General features: G+C 52.7%; 1 protein-coding gene across 2 annotated transcripts in view; it reads left to right on the plus strand.

The window, feature by feature from the left end:
- NEURL1B (neuralized E3 ubiquitin protein ligase 1B) overlaps positions 1 to 15,177 on the plus strand; it is a 122,008-nt gene that overhangs the window by 74,800 nt on the left and 32,031 nt on the right. Inside the window, exon 1 of one of the 2 annotated variants that reach the window (XM_066196810.1) lies at positions 13,892 to 13,988. The exons of the other annotated variant lie outside the window; for it this stretch is intronic. Within the exon in view, the coding sequence (XP_066052907.1) occupies positions 13,958 to 13,988 (31 nt within the window). The 5' untranslated portion in view covers positions 13,892 to 13,957. Of the gene's footprint in view, positions 1 to 13,891; positions 13,989 to 15,177 lie in introns of those variants that run through there. 2 annotated transcript variants of the gene reach the window in all.

The following is a 15,177-nucleotide window of genomic DNA, read 5'->3' on the forward strand; positions in this document are numbered from 1 at the left end:
GGGAGCGGAAGAGGAGAGGAGCAGGGTGAGGAGCAGGAGAGGAGCAGGAAAGGAGCAGGAGATGAGCAGGGAGAGGAGGAGGAGAGGAGCAGGATGAGGAGCAGGGTAAGGAGCAGGTGAGGAGCAGGAGATTAGCAGGGTAAGGAGCAGGGTGAGGAGCAGGGTGAGGTTGTGCCCAGCTCCCGGACCAGGAGCAATCCCATGCCCTCAGGCTGTGTGTGAGGAAAGCTGTGCTCTGCTCTGAGCCCCTGGAAGGTGCTGCCTGGGCTGTGTTTCCCCTCCCAAACCCTCCTGGTGGCTTTTGTGCAGCAGCTCGGTGAGGTCTGAGCACCTCACACTCCTCTGGTGCTGTGAGCAGCCTCTAATAAATCTCCTACTCCTGGAAAAGGAGGGAGATGGAGCCACGAGCATCCTTCTGCCCTGTGACACCCCAGCGGAGCTGCAGAGCTTGACCTGAGTCCCCAGAGCTGCCAGGAGGGACCAGTTCCTCCCAAGGGACAAGTCCTGAACTTCCATTTGAAGCCCATTTGTAAAAAGAGAGCTCTTTTCAATGTTTTCCCCCCCTTTCTTCTTTTAATGCCAGTCTCTATTGTTTGAGGAATCTCGTGCTAGGAAACTGGGACTTGGGGAAAAGGAAGCTCAGAGACAGAGCAGCCAAACCCTTTGCAGGAATCTGCTCTCTTCTGAAGGTTAAAGCTTGTCATCTTTCTGATTTACTGGAAATGATTGGTGTTTCCTTTGTTCTCCTTTGTGGTGGCCGCTCTGATACGCCCTGAGGGACACTTTCCTTGGACAGATCTGGAACTTTTACAGAAAAAAGAAAAAAAAAAAAAAAAAAAAAGAAAAAAAAAAAAAAGTAGACTCATGTCCTGTTTCCCCCTATCCTTTTTCTTTTTTTTTTTTTTTTTTGTATATCAGGGATTTTGCTTGTTTCAGGGAAGGACTCGGGACTCTGTATCTGTGCTTTTTGGGGTTTTTAAAAGGCTGCAGACCCTGAAGCACCATCCACCCCAGGCTGCTGTGATGGGAGTGTTCTCAGCGCCCTGTGTGGTCTGACCTTTGCTTTTTGGAGGGTGGCTGACAGACTGGAACTGACACAGCTCAGAGCTGGAGAGGTTTTGGAGCCTGATGTGAAGTTTGCTGGGAGCCCAGAGCCCTTTCCAGACTGAGTTCAACCCTGAGACCTTTCCTGGACCAGGGCAGGAGAGAGCTGCAGCTCCAGGCTGAGCAGGACTGCGTGTGGCCCAGAAATACAGAGATGCTGCAGGTCAAACCCTACTGAGAAAGGAATAAATCCCGCTGATTTTAGGAATAAACACCTTCTCCCAAGGCTGGGTGAGGATGGTGAGCGGAGAGGGGACCTGGCCAACCACGATGCAGAACTTGTGCCAGGTTGAGTGGTGCTGCTGTCAGACACTCAGTCCTGTCCTTTCCTAAGGTGGAGTCCCCTCACACCCTGGGAGCTGCTCAAGGGATGCCATGCCCTGCAACATCAAACCTTAATTATCTCTGCCAGGGTGTCCCCTGTGCCATGTTCTCCCCTGTGCCAGGGTCTCCCCTGTTCCATGTTCTCCCCTGTGCCAGGGTCTCCCCTGTGCCAAGATCTCCCCTGTGCCATGTTCTCATCTGTGCCATGTTCTCACTTGTGCCATTTCTCACCTATGCCATGTTTTCACCTGTGCCATGTTCTCACCTGTGCCATGTTCTCCCCTGTGCCAGGGGCTCCCCTGTGCCATGTTCTCACCTGTTCCATGTTCTCCCCTGGGCCATGTTCTCATCTGTGCCGTTTCTCACCTGTGCCATGTTCTCACTTGTGCCATTTCTCACCTGTGCCATGTTCTCACCTGTGCCATGTTCTCACTTGTGCCATTTCTCACCTGTGCCATGTTCTCACCTGTGCCATGTTCTCCCCTGTGCCAGGGGCTCCCCTGCCTGGGGCAGGCTGATGGCACCACCCTCACACCTTCTCCCTCCAGCAGCCGAGCTGCAGGGCCATGGCAGTGCCACCAGACCCCTCCAGGAGACCCAGAAATCCGCCCTGGCTGGGATGGTTTGGTTTTCTCCAGCTGGCACACAGCTGGTGGGAGCAGCGGGGAGGAGACCTGCGGCAGCAGGGTCCATAAAAGTCCAAATGAAGGATGGAAGTACCTGCTGGCAGCAGGAGAAACGTTTGCTGTGGGACGCTGGAAATGACACCCTGGGGTGCACACGGCTGCTCACACACGTGATTTCCTCGTCTTTGCCAGATAAACGGGCAGGTGATGGATGGGCTGGTGGGAGCCAGGAGCAGAGGGAGGGCAGCAAGGCTCAACCCTTGCCAGGCTGTGGAGGTGATGTCCTGCAAAATGTGCTGTTAAGTTTTATCTTCTTTTTGCCAGGGTCGGGATTAAATACTCCAGACCAAACTTCTTGTTCTGACTCAGATATTTATTAATTCTTATCTCTGTAACAGTCTCGCAAGCCGTGAGTTCTACAGCCCTTCTGGCTAACAAACTAAAAATGGTCCCCATCTCTCTCTCTACAAGGCCTTTTAAGCACAAACTGCCCAATTAAGAAATGACAGCTAAATTATTTTTACTTTTACCCCAATAACCAACCACCTGTGGCCCACAATGGGGATTTTTCTACCCAATTACAAAACACCACCCAGACCATGAAGGAGAAGGTGAAAAAGAAGGACTCAGCCTCTGCCCTAAAACCTCTATCTTGCTTGATATATATTACTATATTCTAAACCCTTAAACTCTAAGTTTTGCACCCTGTGATATCACACACACTTCTATCCAAACCCCACACCCACAATCCCAGTGCTGTCACTCAATTTTGGGAGTCTTTTCCACAGCCTCAGGTCCAATGCAGTGTTTGCCTGGGGGTCAGTGCCTGTGAGCACAGAAAGTCTGAAATCCTCAGGGTTCCATCAGTGTCCTTAATACCAAGAGGTATCACAAGTATCGTGAGACGTCTCCTCCTTTTTACTGCACACAGATCTCTAAAAGATGCTGCTTCCTCTTTTCTTTAAATAAAACACTTCACTGACAACGTGCACTGCAAGGATGGGGCCTTTCCTTCAGGATAGGAGGGGGTGGGACAGGGCTTTTCAAAGGGAAAGGGTCAATGTCATCCCAAAATTTCACTTCTTCTGGCGCCACAGAAGAAAGGCTTTAAAGTCCTCCTAAGTTTTGTAACATCCTCATCGTCTGAGAGGTCTTTGAGCCCAAACCCAGCCTGAGGGTGTGATGAATTCAGCCTTCTCCCTCTGTCAGACAGCTCTGATTCCTGTGGCTCTGTAAACATCCCCAAATCCACGTGGTGCTGGAGTAGCTTTCTTTCAGCTGCCTCTCTCAAAGGAGACAAATCCTATATCCCCCTCCAAGTCACAGAGGTAAAACACTGAGATTCAGACCTCAGCCTTGTATTTGGGGGGAAAAAAAATGCCCAATGGAGGTGTAGGAAGGTTTTGTAACTGCAGAGATTTCCCTGCCCATGGCAGGGGCTGGAACAAAATGATCTTTAAGGTTCTTTCCAACCCAAGCCATTCCAATGATTTATTGGAGTCTCTTTAAAACTGCATTGCATGACTCAAGGGTTGTTATCTCCAGCCTGAACTGTTGAGTCTCAAGGGGGTGCTTTGGGTTTGTTGTTTTTTTTTTTTAATAAAAATATCCTGTCTTTATTTAATAGCTGAGATAGAAGGTTCAAGCCAGTATCTCCTGGGAAGACTCTAAAATTGGCAGCTAAAAAAGAAATCCCAGTAGATTTGAAGAATCACTGATGCTTTATAGGAGAATTACTGATATTTATAGAACGTGGATGTACATTTAATCTGGAGACGATCGTGCAGATGTAGCACAGTGTCTCCACGTTCACGACAATTGTTTTATTTTGCTAACAGGGGTGCACAGGGACAGCTGTGTCATTCATTAGGACTTTTCTGCTTTGTTCCTTCTGCCTCTTCCCTCTGTGGTGTCCTCACTCAGGTCTGCACCCGCCTGTTCCTGCAGTGACCAAGTATGGACATTTAGGGCTCCACACCCGTCCTGCTGCAGTGGTTTGGGATCCCTGGTTACACTGGTTTGGGATCCCTGGTTACACTGGTTTAAGGTCACTGGTTACAGAGGTTTAGGATCCCTGGTTACAGTGGAACCACCCTTGTGCTTTCTGATGTCTCCACCCCAGCCCCAACCCCTTTCCCACAAAGGGGATGCAGAGGAAAGGCCTGGCTGCAGAGCTGCTGGGTGGCATCAGAGGGCAGGGACAGACTCAAAACTGTCCCACTTCTGCCCTTCTGCCAGCCCTGCAGGACAATAATGATTAAAGATCCCCTTGGACTCAGCTGTGTGCAGCAGCTTTGCTCCTGCTGCCATCCCGGGGAGCTCCGTCTGCTTTTCCAGCCCATCTGAGAGCTGAACCCGTAGTTCCTCCAAAGGGTTTTTGTTTTTTCAGTGGTTCTTGGTGGGCACACAGCCCTGGAGTGGGAAAATCCCTGCTGAGTTGGGTGCAGAGAACCCCACAGACCCTGCCCCAGAGAGCTGCCTGCCCTTGTGGTGGCTGTCAAGGGAAAACTTGCTTTTCATTACACACAAGCACTTCTACAAATTCCTGAACCCAGCCTTTTGCTCAAAAGGTCTGACCTGAAGCCTCTTGCAGGATTTTATGTATTTATTTTTTAAATTAAAGCAGCTACTCTGATTTGATTTGTTTTTTTCATGGCAGAAAAGCCAGCAAATCTCCGGGCTACCTGCTGGAGAAGAAAAACCAGGCACCATATGCAATGCAGCTCTTGCTCTAGCTCAGAAATGCCGAACTCTGGGAGAGAATTCGTCCCACCAAACGCCCACTAAGCACATTTTTTAAATCTGGTTTCTCAGCCTTTCAGGAAGGGAGAAGCAAAAATCTTCTTGCCTGCTGGAACCGGGCCCCATTTCATGAAATTAAATGGCTAAGGAGGGGGGGGAAAAAAATATATCCAAGGCAAAGATGCTATTCTCAACAAAGGAAACAGTATATGCAACAGCTTCTGCAGCATTCCTGCAACATGATGTCTTTCCCTGCAAAGTCTCAGTCAGGGATTGATTGTCTGAGCGGAGAATTGCTCGATTCAGAAAGGCTTAAGGCACACTTCATGAACTGTTTGCTGAAAGGATGAATAGATGGGCATGTGTGTGTATAAATCTGTAAATCGTGGCTGTTCTGCCCCGGAGAGGACGGCTGGGATTGGCTTCTTTGTCCCTTGGTTTGGTGTTGTGGGGATAAAGGCAGCAGTGTGTCACACACGGGGTCAGGAGTCGGTGCCACAGCTCCGGAAGGACAAGCTGTGGCAAAGGGGAGGTGGCAGCTCACAAAGGGGTAACAGCACTCCTGCTGCTCTGATGGGCTCTCAGTTAAGGGGAAACCTGGTGAGTGTCTCATTTGGGGTCTCTTTTATCCCAGTTTTTTTATTTCCCAAGTGATGCGTGGGTTGTGGTTTGAACTCCCGGAGTGTTTGGTGGCGCCCCTGCTGTGGGTTGTCACTGCCCAGCCCAGCCACACCCATTGCTGCCCTTCTGCTCAGGGGTGCTCTGCTGTTTGGGCTGATTTGGGTGGAATTTGGGTGAATTTTGTCCCACTGGGGAGTCCTGGATGAGGGGTGGGAGCTGGCACCAACCTCAGGGCAGAAGGGCCCTGCCAGGACCTGTGCTGTGACCAGGTTTAGGGCCAGGACCAGGGGTCCTGTGGGAGGTGCTGAGCAGGGAGGGGAGGGTTCAGGAGCCAGGTGACCCGGGGAACTGCCACACGTGTCCCCCAGGCAGTGGCCTTTGGGCAGCAGTGCGGTGCCAGCAGAAACGCTCTGCGTGTCCCCCACCCTGGAGCGAGCCAGAGGAGCCCCCCAGCAGGGACAAACCCGAACCCCTCAGCCACAACCTGTGTTCTGTCAGCTGTGCCAGGAGGGAATCTCTTCTAGGAAAAGCCCCAGGGAAAAGCTGTGAGGCCACACAGCAATCCCTGCGGTGCCCCTGGGGCACCTCGTGCTGGTTTGGGCTCTCCCCATAAACCCCGTGGGTGTCCCAGGTGACTGTCACAGTGGCTCTGTGTCCCTGGCTCACCCCGGGTGCATTTCTCCTCAGAGGTGACACACTGGGGACAGTCTCTGGCAGGGCAGGTCCAGCTGAGCACAGCTGCAGGGCTTTGGTGGGCTGTGCTCTGCTGGCCCATGGAAAGCTGTCCCACAGCCCTTCCGGCTTTTGTGCCTGGCACAGGAGCACGGGCATGCCCTGGGCACGGAGCTTCTTGCTTATAAATTAACTACAAGTCACCAAGGGTCAGCTCCTTCTTGCTCTATTATGCAGGAAAAGTTCAGGAAGGTCGAGCAAGAAGTGAGAGATGGTTTTTTCCTTGATCGTTTTCTGCCTGTCCAGTAGCCCTGTGCTCTCTCTTAGTGCTTCATTTCAAATGACTCCTAAGTAGAGACTTTAGAAGTTGGTCCCATTTTTAGAAGGTGACAGAGGCAGTAAATGCAGGATTTGTCTTGGTTTGGTTTTCCCATGAGCTCCTGAAATGTAAAATATTATCAACTGCTGCATTTAAAAGTGGCCTTTCAGTCATTGCCCTGCCTGGGGAAATCAGTAACAGGTGAAAGAGCTCGAAGCAGGGGCAGATGAGCTCCTGTGTTTGTGTTTCTCACTTGTCATCTGCTCCCCGAAGAGCTCCCCGAGGTCAAACAATCCTGTCTGCCTGCTTTGCCTGGCGCTGAGAGCTGTCCTGCTTTCCTGGGAAAAGCTGGGCTTTAGGCAGCCCCAGGAAGGGCTGGGTTTCTCCCCCAACTGCCTCCCAGTTCTGACAGATTCGCCTTGGCTGCTTTTCACGGAGCTCAGGAGAAACCCTCCTGCCAGCAAATGGAGAGGCTTGTTGTTTTTTCCTTTTTTAATTCCTTCCACAGAATTTTCTTCTTCCTTCTGGGGAGGATTTCTCAGTCTCCCAAAAATTCGTCATGCGGCATTTGTGTCTCGTGCAATGCATCCTCCTGGCTTGTGGAAATGCTGCTCCCCGCTAATCCCAGAGCAGGGGCTGTGGGAATGGGGCAAAGGAAGGTGTCAGGGATTCAGGGATGGGATGGATTGGGGAATGGGGCAAAGGAAGGTGTCAGGGATCCAGGGATGGGATGGATTGGGGAATGGGGCAAAGGAAGGTGTCAGGGATTCAGGGATGGGATTGATTTGGGAATGGTGTGGAGGCAGATGTCAGGGATTCAGGGATTCAGGGACGGGATGGATTTGGCAATGGGCAGCTGCTCTCCTGCCTCTCCAGTGACCCTTGGCTGAATATGGGTCAGTCTGTATTTCCCAGAAGCACAGGGGATGGAATGCCTGGGCGGGGTCAGGGGTAGCCCTCGCAGATGTTGCACTCTGGGTTGGTTTGTTTGGCTCTCCAGAGCACGCTCTGATCCCAAACTTTTCCGCTCTGGGTAAACTGATTCCGGAATTTCAGCCCAGCCTGAAGTGGACAAGTGTCCCCAGCTCCTGATTCACAGGCACTTCCCCTTCCCCCATGGTGGCTGCTCATCACCACCTGGACACTGGGAGCCTCCCCAGGGAGAAGGGGAGAGGACTTTCCCCAAGGGTTTTATTTATTTACTGTATCAATATTTGTCAGAAACGATTCTCGCTTTCCAAAGAGCCCCAGTTTGCAAATCTCCCGGTTTCCTGTTAAGAATTCCTGTTTACCATCTGAAAATCCTTATCCCCAGTTAGCCTGGGATTTATATTCAGCACCCAGAGACTGCATCCAGCCCTTCCCCAGATCAGCCTGTTGCACTGGCAAGTCCTTCTGCTTCCCTTCCCTTACTGAGATCATAATTTGCTTTTACATAATGTTCTTAAAACCTCCTGGGCGGGCATTAACTGACCCTGCTGAAGGCACAGGCGCGTTCCTGCCCTGCAGACGAAGGAAGGAGGGCAGGAGGAGGGCGCAGAATTTGTGAAGGTCACAGAGCAAAGCAGGAGCAGAGCTCTGACTGCAATTCCCTCCTGCTCCTTCCCTCCGGCTCCAGGCACTGGCACACAGCACTGAGAGCCCAAATTAAGAGATTATAATGCATAATCCACGCTGGTGTGCCAAGAATTCTCTAAATCATATTACACTGTCACATAAAATGATGACTCATTTGGTAACACAGCCCACAGCCGGTTCCTTTATGTTAAAATTACGTGGACAAGACTGGATTTAAAAAGAAAAAGGAGAGCTTGTTGTGTGTGTGTGTAGTGAATGCTGAGTTATAGATGCCTTCATGGATGTTATTTTGGCTGATGCTGAAGGAGCATTTGTGAGCCTGTTTGTTGACAGTGGTGCTGGGGGACCAGAGATGCTGACATCCCACTAACAATAATAGGAACTGCCTCTGTTTGTTTCTAAATTGGAAATTCTTCCTTCCATGGGCCCGGCCCACCCCTCCGCCCCCACGGGAGGAAAGGGCACTTGTCTGGGGCTGGCAAGGGAGCATCTCCCAGCAGGGCCGGAGCTTCTGGGCTGCCTGGGCCATCGTGGCCATGGCCCATCTCCTCCCCACACCCATGGCAAGGTGCAGAGAAAGGCCCTTTGTTTGTCTAAAGCGTGATTAATAACGTGGAATTAGCCCAGCTCCTTTCCCAGGAAAAGATGCTGTCACCGAGTCTCCCTCCTGCTGCCTCTGCTCTCCTTGCTCCTCCCTGCATCATCATCCTCGCTCTCACCCCAGCTCCTGCCCTTCCTGGCAGCCTCTGCTGCTGTTTGGGGACTGTCACTGTCCTCCCCAGAGCCCCTTTGGGACGTGGCTGCTGCCAGTGACACCGAGCTGTGTTTTTGCTGCGCTGCGGTTTCACCGTTTCCTTTTCCTCTCCCTGCCCGGGCTTTAATTCCTGCAGCTGAGGAATCTATGGTAAAAAAAAAAAAAAAAAAAAAAAAAAAAAAAAAAGATCCCTCTCTGCCAGGAATGCCCACATGTTCCTCAGCTCAGAGCTGCTCTGGCACCTCGTCAGAGATGGTTTCTCCATGCCCTGTGTGGCTGGCACACATCACAGCCTCTCTCTGCCCCCTGAACGGAGAACTCTGGCAGGGCAGGTGCTCACTGCTCCTTTGGAGGTTTGACCACAAAATCCATCCATCCATCCATCCATCCATCCATCCATCCATCCATCCCTGCAGGTTTCCCTTCCCTGTCTACACCACATCCTGTGGGGCAGCTCTGGCCCAGCAACACTCTGCCCTGTATTCCCAATTTGGGGTAAATAAGCCAAGCGTCCAGCAGGCACCGAGGGCAAGGATCAGGAAACAGCTTCGGTCTCTCTGCAGTCAAGGCCAGTCCAAGAAGCTCTTTGCAAGATTTTCCTACTGCTGTGCTGGAAGCTCCTGCTTCCCCTCATTCCTTAGAGGGGAGGGAAAAAAAAGTCAGAACTAATTTGTGAGTGTGACCTGTGGAGACCCTGAGCATCCTGTGCTGGTGCTGGGAGCAGGGGAGGGAAGGAATTGCTTTCAGCACTTGGGAGGCGTGGGTGGCAGGAGGGCTTTGTGTGGATGCTCTGTGCATGCATCCCTCCTAAACAAATCCCTCCTTAAATGTGTATGATGGGAATTCAGGGAACAGTGCTTCTTTTTTTTTTTTTTTCCTTTTTTTTCTCCACTCGTCTCCAAGTAGGAGAGAGGCTTATTAGTACTCTCCTTCCATAGGCAAGATGCGGAGGCTGGGAAGTTGTGAGACGAGTTACATTTGCTTTTATCAGGCAAATCTGCTCTCTCCTGGACAGTCCCTCCAGCCAGAAGGAGAAGGGAAGAAAGCACAAAGGGGCTGGCAGGAGCTGTAGGGGGAAGCTCAGAAAACCACCCAGCACAGCCACGGAAATGAACTCGTGTCAGGAGGAAGGAATTGTTTCCATGCTGGATAAGCACCTGTTGATGAAAATGTGTTGAATGTGCATTCAGAGGAACTGCACTCTCTTGGACACGGTGGAAGGGCATTTTAGGTTGGGACAGTCATCTCACGTCTTTTTCCAGGGCATTTTCCATCTGCAGCCTGGGAGAATTCCCAGGGAGCTCCTGCTGAGCAGGGAAAGGGAGGTTTCAAGGTGAGGTGTGATGGAAAGGAAAGAGGTTTGGGCAGCCTCAGAGCTCCAGGCAGATGGAGCTGGAAGGGAAATGGATGCTCTGAGCATCTCCTCAGCTTCAGTCACAGAGAAAGGGAAGAAACGCAGAGCTGAGGGTGCAGGGTGTGAATCGGGAGCTGGCAGCACCCAGGCTGTGGAGCAGGGCTGGGCACGGCTCTGCAAGCTGCAATCTGGTCCTTGGGAAAGACACACAACTCCGGGAGGTCCCCGGGATCTCAGTGGAGCTGGGAACGAGCCCGAGCCGGCCAGTTTGAGAGGAGGAGCAGAACTGGTGTGTGCTGGGAGGCTCTGCCGGCCAGGGAAGGTGATCCCACCTGAGCTGGGCTCTGGGATGGAAGGGGGATCCCCTCCAGGGCAGGAGGGCTTCCTGCCCCATGGACAGACGCATTTCTCAGGGTTTTATCTCGCTGTGGCTGGAAGAGTGGAGTCTGTCATTATTTACTGCCATCTGCTAGAGACACGAATGGCAGCTGCTCCCAGTGATACCTTACAGCTCACAGCGGCTTCTAGCCCCCAAAACTCGAGCCCCCGGGGGATTATCGAGACAATGCAACTCATTTGATGCCGTAAGAAGAGTTACTGGTCGGGTTGGTAACAATCAGTGGAAATTTAGCTGTTCCTTGTAAGCTATTTGCATCTCTGGGAACATTGCATTTATACAAAGGTGTTTATATGACTGCTAATATTTCCCTCTCCTGAGAGGCCTGGCCTGCGTGGGTGCTTCGAGGAGGGTTTGTGTCGGATCCCTGTCTGTGACAAACCTCAAGTGGAATTCATCACATTTTTGATTCAGAAAGAAATTTGTCTCTATTTTCCTTCCTTTTTTTTTTTTTTTGTCCATATTTGAAAGGCCTGGGTACACACCCCTGCACAGTGAGATTTAGAAGCGATTACAGTGAGCTGGGAAGCAGCTGTCTGACATCAGTGGGATACAGAAAGCCTCCCAAAGACTTCTTCCTTTGCATGACATTATCCTCATCATACTCCACTGATCCCACGAAGATGAATTTGTTATGGGGGACAAGAGGAAATGCAGAGGGACAAGCAACTAAAACGAGTGCAGCTAAAAGTGTCCAGTCCTGCAAGCTGGATCCAACTCCAGGGATCTGCTCCCGAGTTTGCCAGTGGCCAACCCGTGACCTTGTACACATCTCCTGGGTTCTCTGGGGCTCGGTTCCATCCCTGATGGAATAAGGATAATGTCACTCACCTTGTCTGCAAAAACGGCTTGAGGTCTGGTGGTAAAAGTTGCTAGGAAGGAGTTTAGGTGAGATTACAGTTTGGTATTTCTGGCAGTGCAGGGAGCAGAGCAGATGACAGCCGTGTGTGCAGATCAGGCTGTCCCCCTGCCCAGAGCCAGGGGGAGAGGGAAGGGGATTTCTCCAGAGGAGCAGCCGTGTGCCAGGCATACGGCAGAAATTGCTGAAGTGCCTTATCAAGAGTTATCAAGACTCGCTGGAGCGGAAAGGAGCTTAAAATGCAAATGAGCTTTCATGTGTGGAGCCTTGGTCGGGGCCGGTTTTGCTTTTCTCCAGGCTGACTTTGCAGTGCTGTTCAGTCCCCGCTCAGTGTCCACTCCTGCCTCTCCTTTACTCTCTCTTTCTGGGGAGGGTGCAAATCCTCCTCGCTGAGCCATTCCCCAGGAGTGTTGTTTGGCACCGTGAGAGGAAGGTTATTTCACCAAACTCCCCGTTTTTACAATGCCAAGAGCCAGGAGCGTTGATTGCGTTCCTGCAGGCGGCCTCCGTGTCCCAGGGATGCGCATTTCCATTTTCATTGTCTTCTATTTTTACCTCGTTTTCTGGGCAGGAGGAAGGGCTGGGACACCCTTGGGACAGGCAGTCTTGTGGGCTGGTGTGGCCGGGGTGTGGCAGCAGGGACAGGGACAGGGACAGGCCCGGGAGGTGTCAGCCAGCCCCGCACATGGCACACACATGAGCAGCCCCCGGCTGTGCAGAACCGGCTGCTGCAGCCGGCTTTTTTGAAGGCGAATTTTAAGCCCTAAAATAACAACTGCCACTCCCTGCTGAGGGAAAGCAGCCGCGATTAGCGGAGCCTCCCATTCCCCGCTGTCTGGTGACACGAGGACTTTCCCCTCGGTGTCAAGAGGGTGACATTGCTGCCCTCCCCTCGTCCCCGAAGAGGAGCACTGGGCTCCTGACAGCTCCTGCACCAAAGGGAGTGGGAGACATGTGCTAACCTAAGGAGACGGCAGATGGGTGCAGGCGCTTTTAAGAACAGCTGCTGGTGTCTCACTCAATAATCCCATTTTTAACAAATCCGTATGATAGCGAAAAAATGCTGGAAATTAGGTTTTTTCTGTCCCCTCTCATCTCCCGAGCCACACTTGACCTGTTCAACATGATCTGGGGATTAAAGGCTTGTTATTTTAGCTTCTCTATAATGGATCAGAGGCTGATCTCTCTCAGGCTATTGAGCTACTCTTCCTTGTCTCCCTACCTCTTTCCCACTTTTTCTTTTGTGTCCCAGGATAAGTGACAGTCCAGAGATGTGACTCCTGCTGAGGGACACGGTGGCTTTTCCCCAACACTGTGCGCCGTGTCATGAGCCCGAGGTGTTGGCTGCAGAATATTTTGTAGCTCCCAATTCTAAAATCTCAAAACTCTGGAAGCTCCTCAGGGAAGGAGGGAAGGCTCCCTCACTTCTCGGCATCTTCACCCCTCGGGCAGCACAAGTGTGGCCGGGAGGAGGGAGGGCGACTTGCTCTTCTTCCAGTGGGGCTCCAAACGTGTTTTTTTTCTTTTTTCTTTTTTTCTGAGATCCGAAGGAGGGAACTTGTGGAGCCGATTTTGTCAATGCTGAGCTGCCGGCTGTGGGCTGAGGTGTCCTTCGTCACCGCGGCACCGCCGCGCTTCAAACTAATCACGGCACTGCCGACACAACACTCCTGCTAATTCCCTCAATTCCCAGCTGGGGAAGCCGTGTCACCGAGATGCAAAGTGGCTTATCCAAGGTCACCCGCAAGGAAATGGCACGGAGAGGGAAAGAGCTCGGGTTTATCGGCCCCCGGTGTGTCCCCAGTGCAGCCGGGGCCCTTCGGGAAGGCGCTGCTGATGGACAGGTGTGGTTGTGCTACGGGAGAAAGAGGATTCTTTTATTTTTTTTTTTTCCCCAGGAGGGAGAAGCGAAAGGTCTGTCGGGGGTCTCTGGGGGCGAGCCGGGCCCGTGTTGGTCCAAAGCCCCGGCTGGCAGCTCCTCCGACAGGTCCAGTGGGTGCTCCCCGGAGCTGCACACCCCCGGAGAGGGACAGGGAACAGAGCGGCACATCCCAGAGTGGGACAGGGACAGGGATTAAAGAGGCACATCCCGGAGAGGCACCAGAGCAGGGGTGGGGAGGAGAGCAGCACATCCTGAAGAGACATCGGGACAGGGATGGGGATTAGAGCGGCACATCCCAGAGAGGCACCGGGACAGGGACCAGAGCGGCACATCCCGGAGAGGCACCGGGACAGGGATTAAAGAGGCACATCCCAGAGAGGCACCGGGACAGGGATTAAAGAGGCACATCCCAGAGAGGCACCGGGACAGGGATTAAAGAGGCACATCCCAGAGAGGCACCGGGGCAGGGATTAGAGCGGCACATCCCGGAGAGGCACCGGGGCAGGGATTAGAGCGGCACATCCCGGAGAGGCACCGGGACAGGGCCTGGAGAGGCACCGGGGCAGGCACGGGGGCAGAGCAGCGGCATCCGCGGCTCGGGCGGGGCGGCTCCGCGGGGCGGGGCGGGGGCGGGCGCGGAGCGGCGGCGGGAGGCGGGCGCTGTCCATGGCCCTGCGGAGCTCCGGGCGGCCCCGGGCTCCGCCGCGCCGCCGAGCGAGCGAGCGATGGGCAACACGGTGCACAAGACGCTGGCAGGTACCGGCGGGGGCGCGGGGCTGCGGGCGGGGGGCGCGTCCCGCCCCGGGGATGATGCTGCCGGGCGAGCGGCGGCGGCTGTGCCGCTGCTCCCCCCGGTTCCGAGGCTCCCCGGGAGAAGCCGAGCGTGTCAGCAATCCCGGGAGAAGCCGAGCGTGTCAGGAATGCCCGGAGAAGCCGGGCGGTTCAGGAATTTGTTAGATCTCCGCTCGCTGTCGGCGATCGGCGGCGGGAGGGGATGCTGAGCGCGGGGAGAAGCGCGGTTGATCCCGCAGCTGGAGCGGCGCTTCCCAGCCCTCGCTCCGGGTCCTTGCAGGGGATTTCTGGTTCATTTCCCCCTTCTTGCATTTTTTTAATGCAACTTTTTAATGGGGAGAGACCTTAGTTGTTCGGAGTCGCCGGAAGAAAATTGCGGTGAGGTCTGAAATGTTCGGTGGGCTGCCCTGGCTTTAGAACTGCCTTTTTGGCCAATTCTGCACCTACACAAGAGATGTACAGATTCTTTCCCTTTGCAAGTTCGTCACCGTGGGGTTCTCTCCCCCCTCGGAGGATCTGTGCATAATAAAAGCAGTTGGTCTCTATAGAATCAACAGTGTTGAATTACCGAGCCCTTGCCAGGCTGTATCTTCAGCTACTTCGCTTTTCTTCCCTTTTCTGCTCTCGCAGAGCTCCTGCATTGCATCCTTTGTACTTCAGGCTCCCATAAATAAAAGGGGTATTATTAAACTTATTTAAAGAAGCAGGAGGACCTATTGAACACATACACGTCTGCCTGTAATCAGCCAGGGAGCTGAATATAGAAATAAAGAGAGGAATAGATTTGCATTTGGATGTGCCATATATTGTCTTTGCAAAGAGAGGGTGCCTGGGACCTTCAGGGCACAAAAGAAAGCTGCTAAGCTCGTGGTTTAGCTATGAAGCAGCGATTAGATTTCTAGTTGCATCTCCTCTCGTTCTCTATTACGTTTAAATGGGACATTAGCTCCTCTCACAATAAGGAAGTTTTCGGGTTTTTTTTCAATACTTCACCAACTGGCAAATAAAGGCACCGTGAGGAACGCATGACCTTGGAGAAAATTTATTTTGCGGGTTGGCTTTTCAGCTGGGGGCACAGGCAAAAAACCTGGGGTGGAAAAAAAACCCAAACAACAAAAACCCAAAAACCAGGGAAACCTCTTTGGGTCAGCAG

The sequence above is a fragment of the Chamaea fasciata genome, unplaced genomic scaffold, assembly GCF_029207755.1.
Source record: "Chamaea fasciata isolate MVZ Bird 193981 ecotype frontalis unplaced genomic scaffold, bChaFas1.0.hap1 SCAF_15, whole genome shotgun sequence".
Classification (NCBI taxonomy): Eukaryota; Metazoa; Chordata; class Aves; order Passeriformes; family Sylviidae; genus Chamaea; species Chamaea fasciata.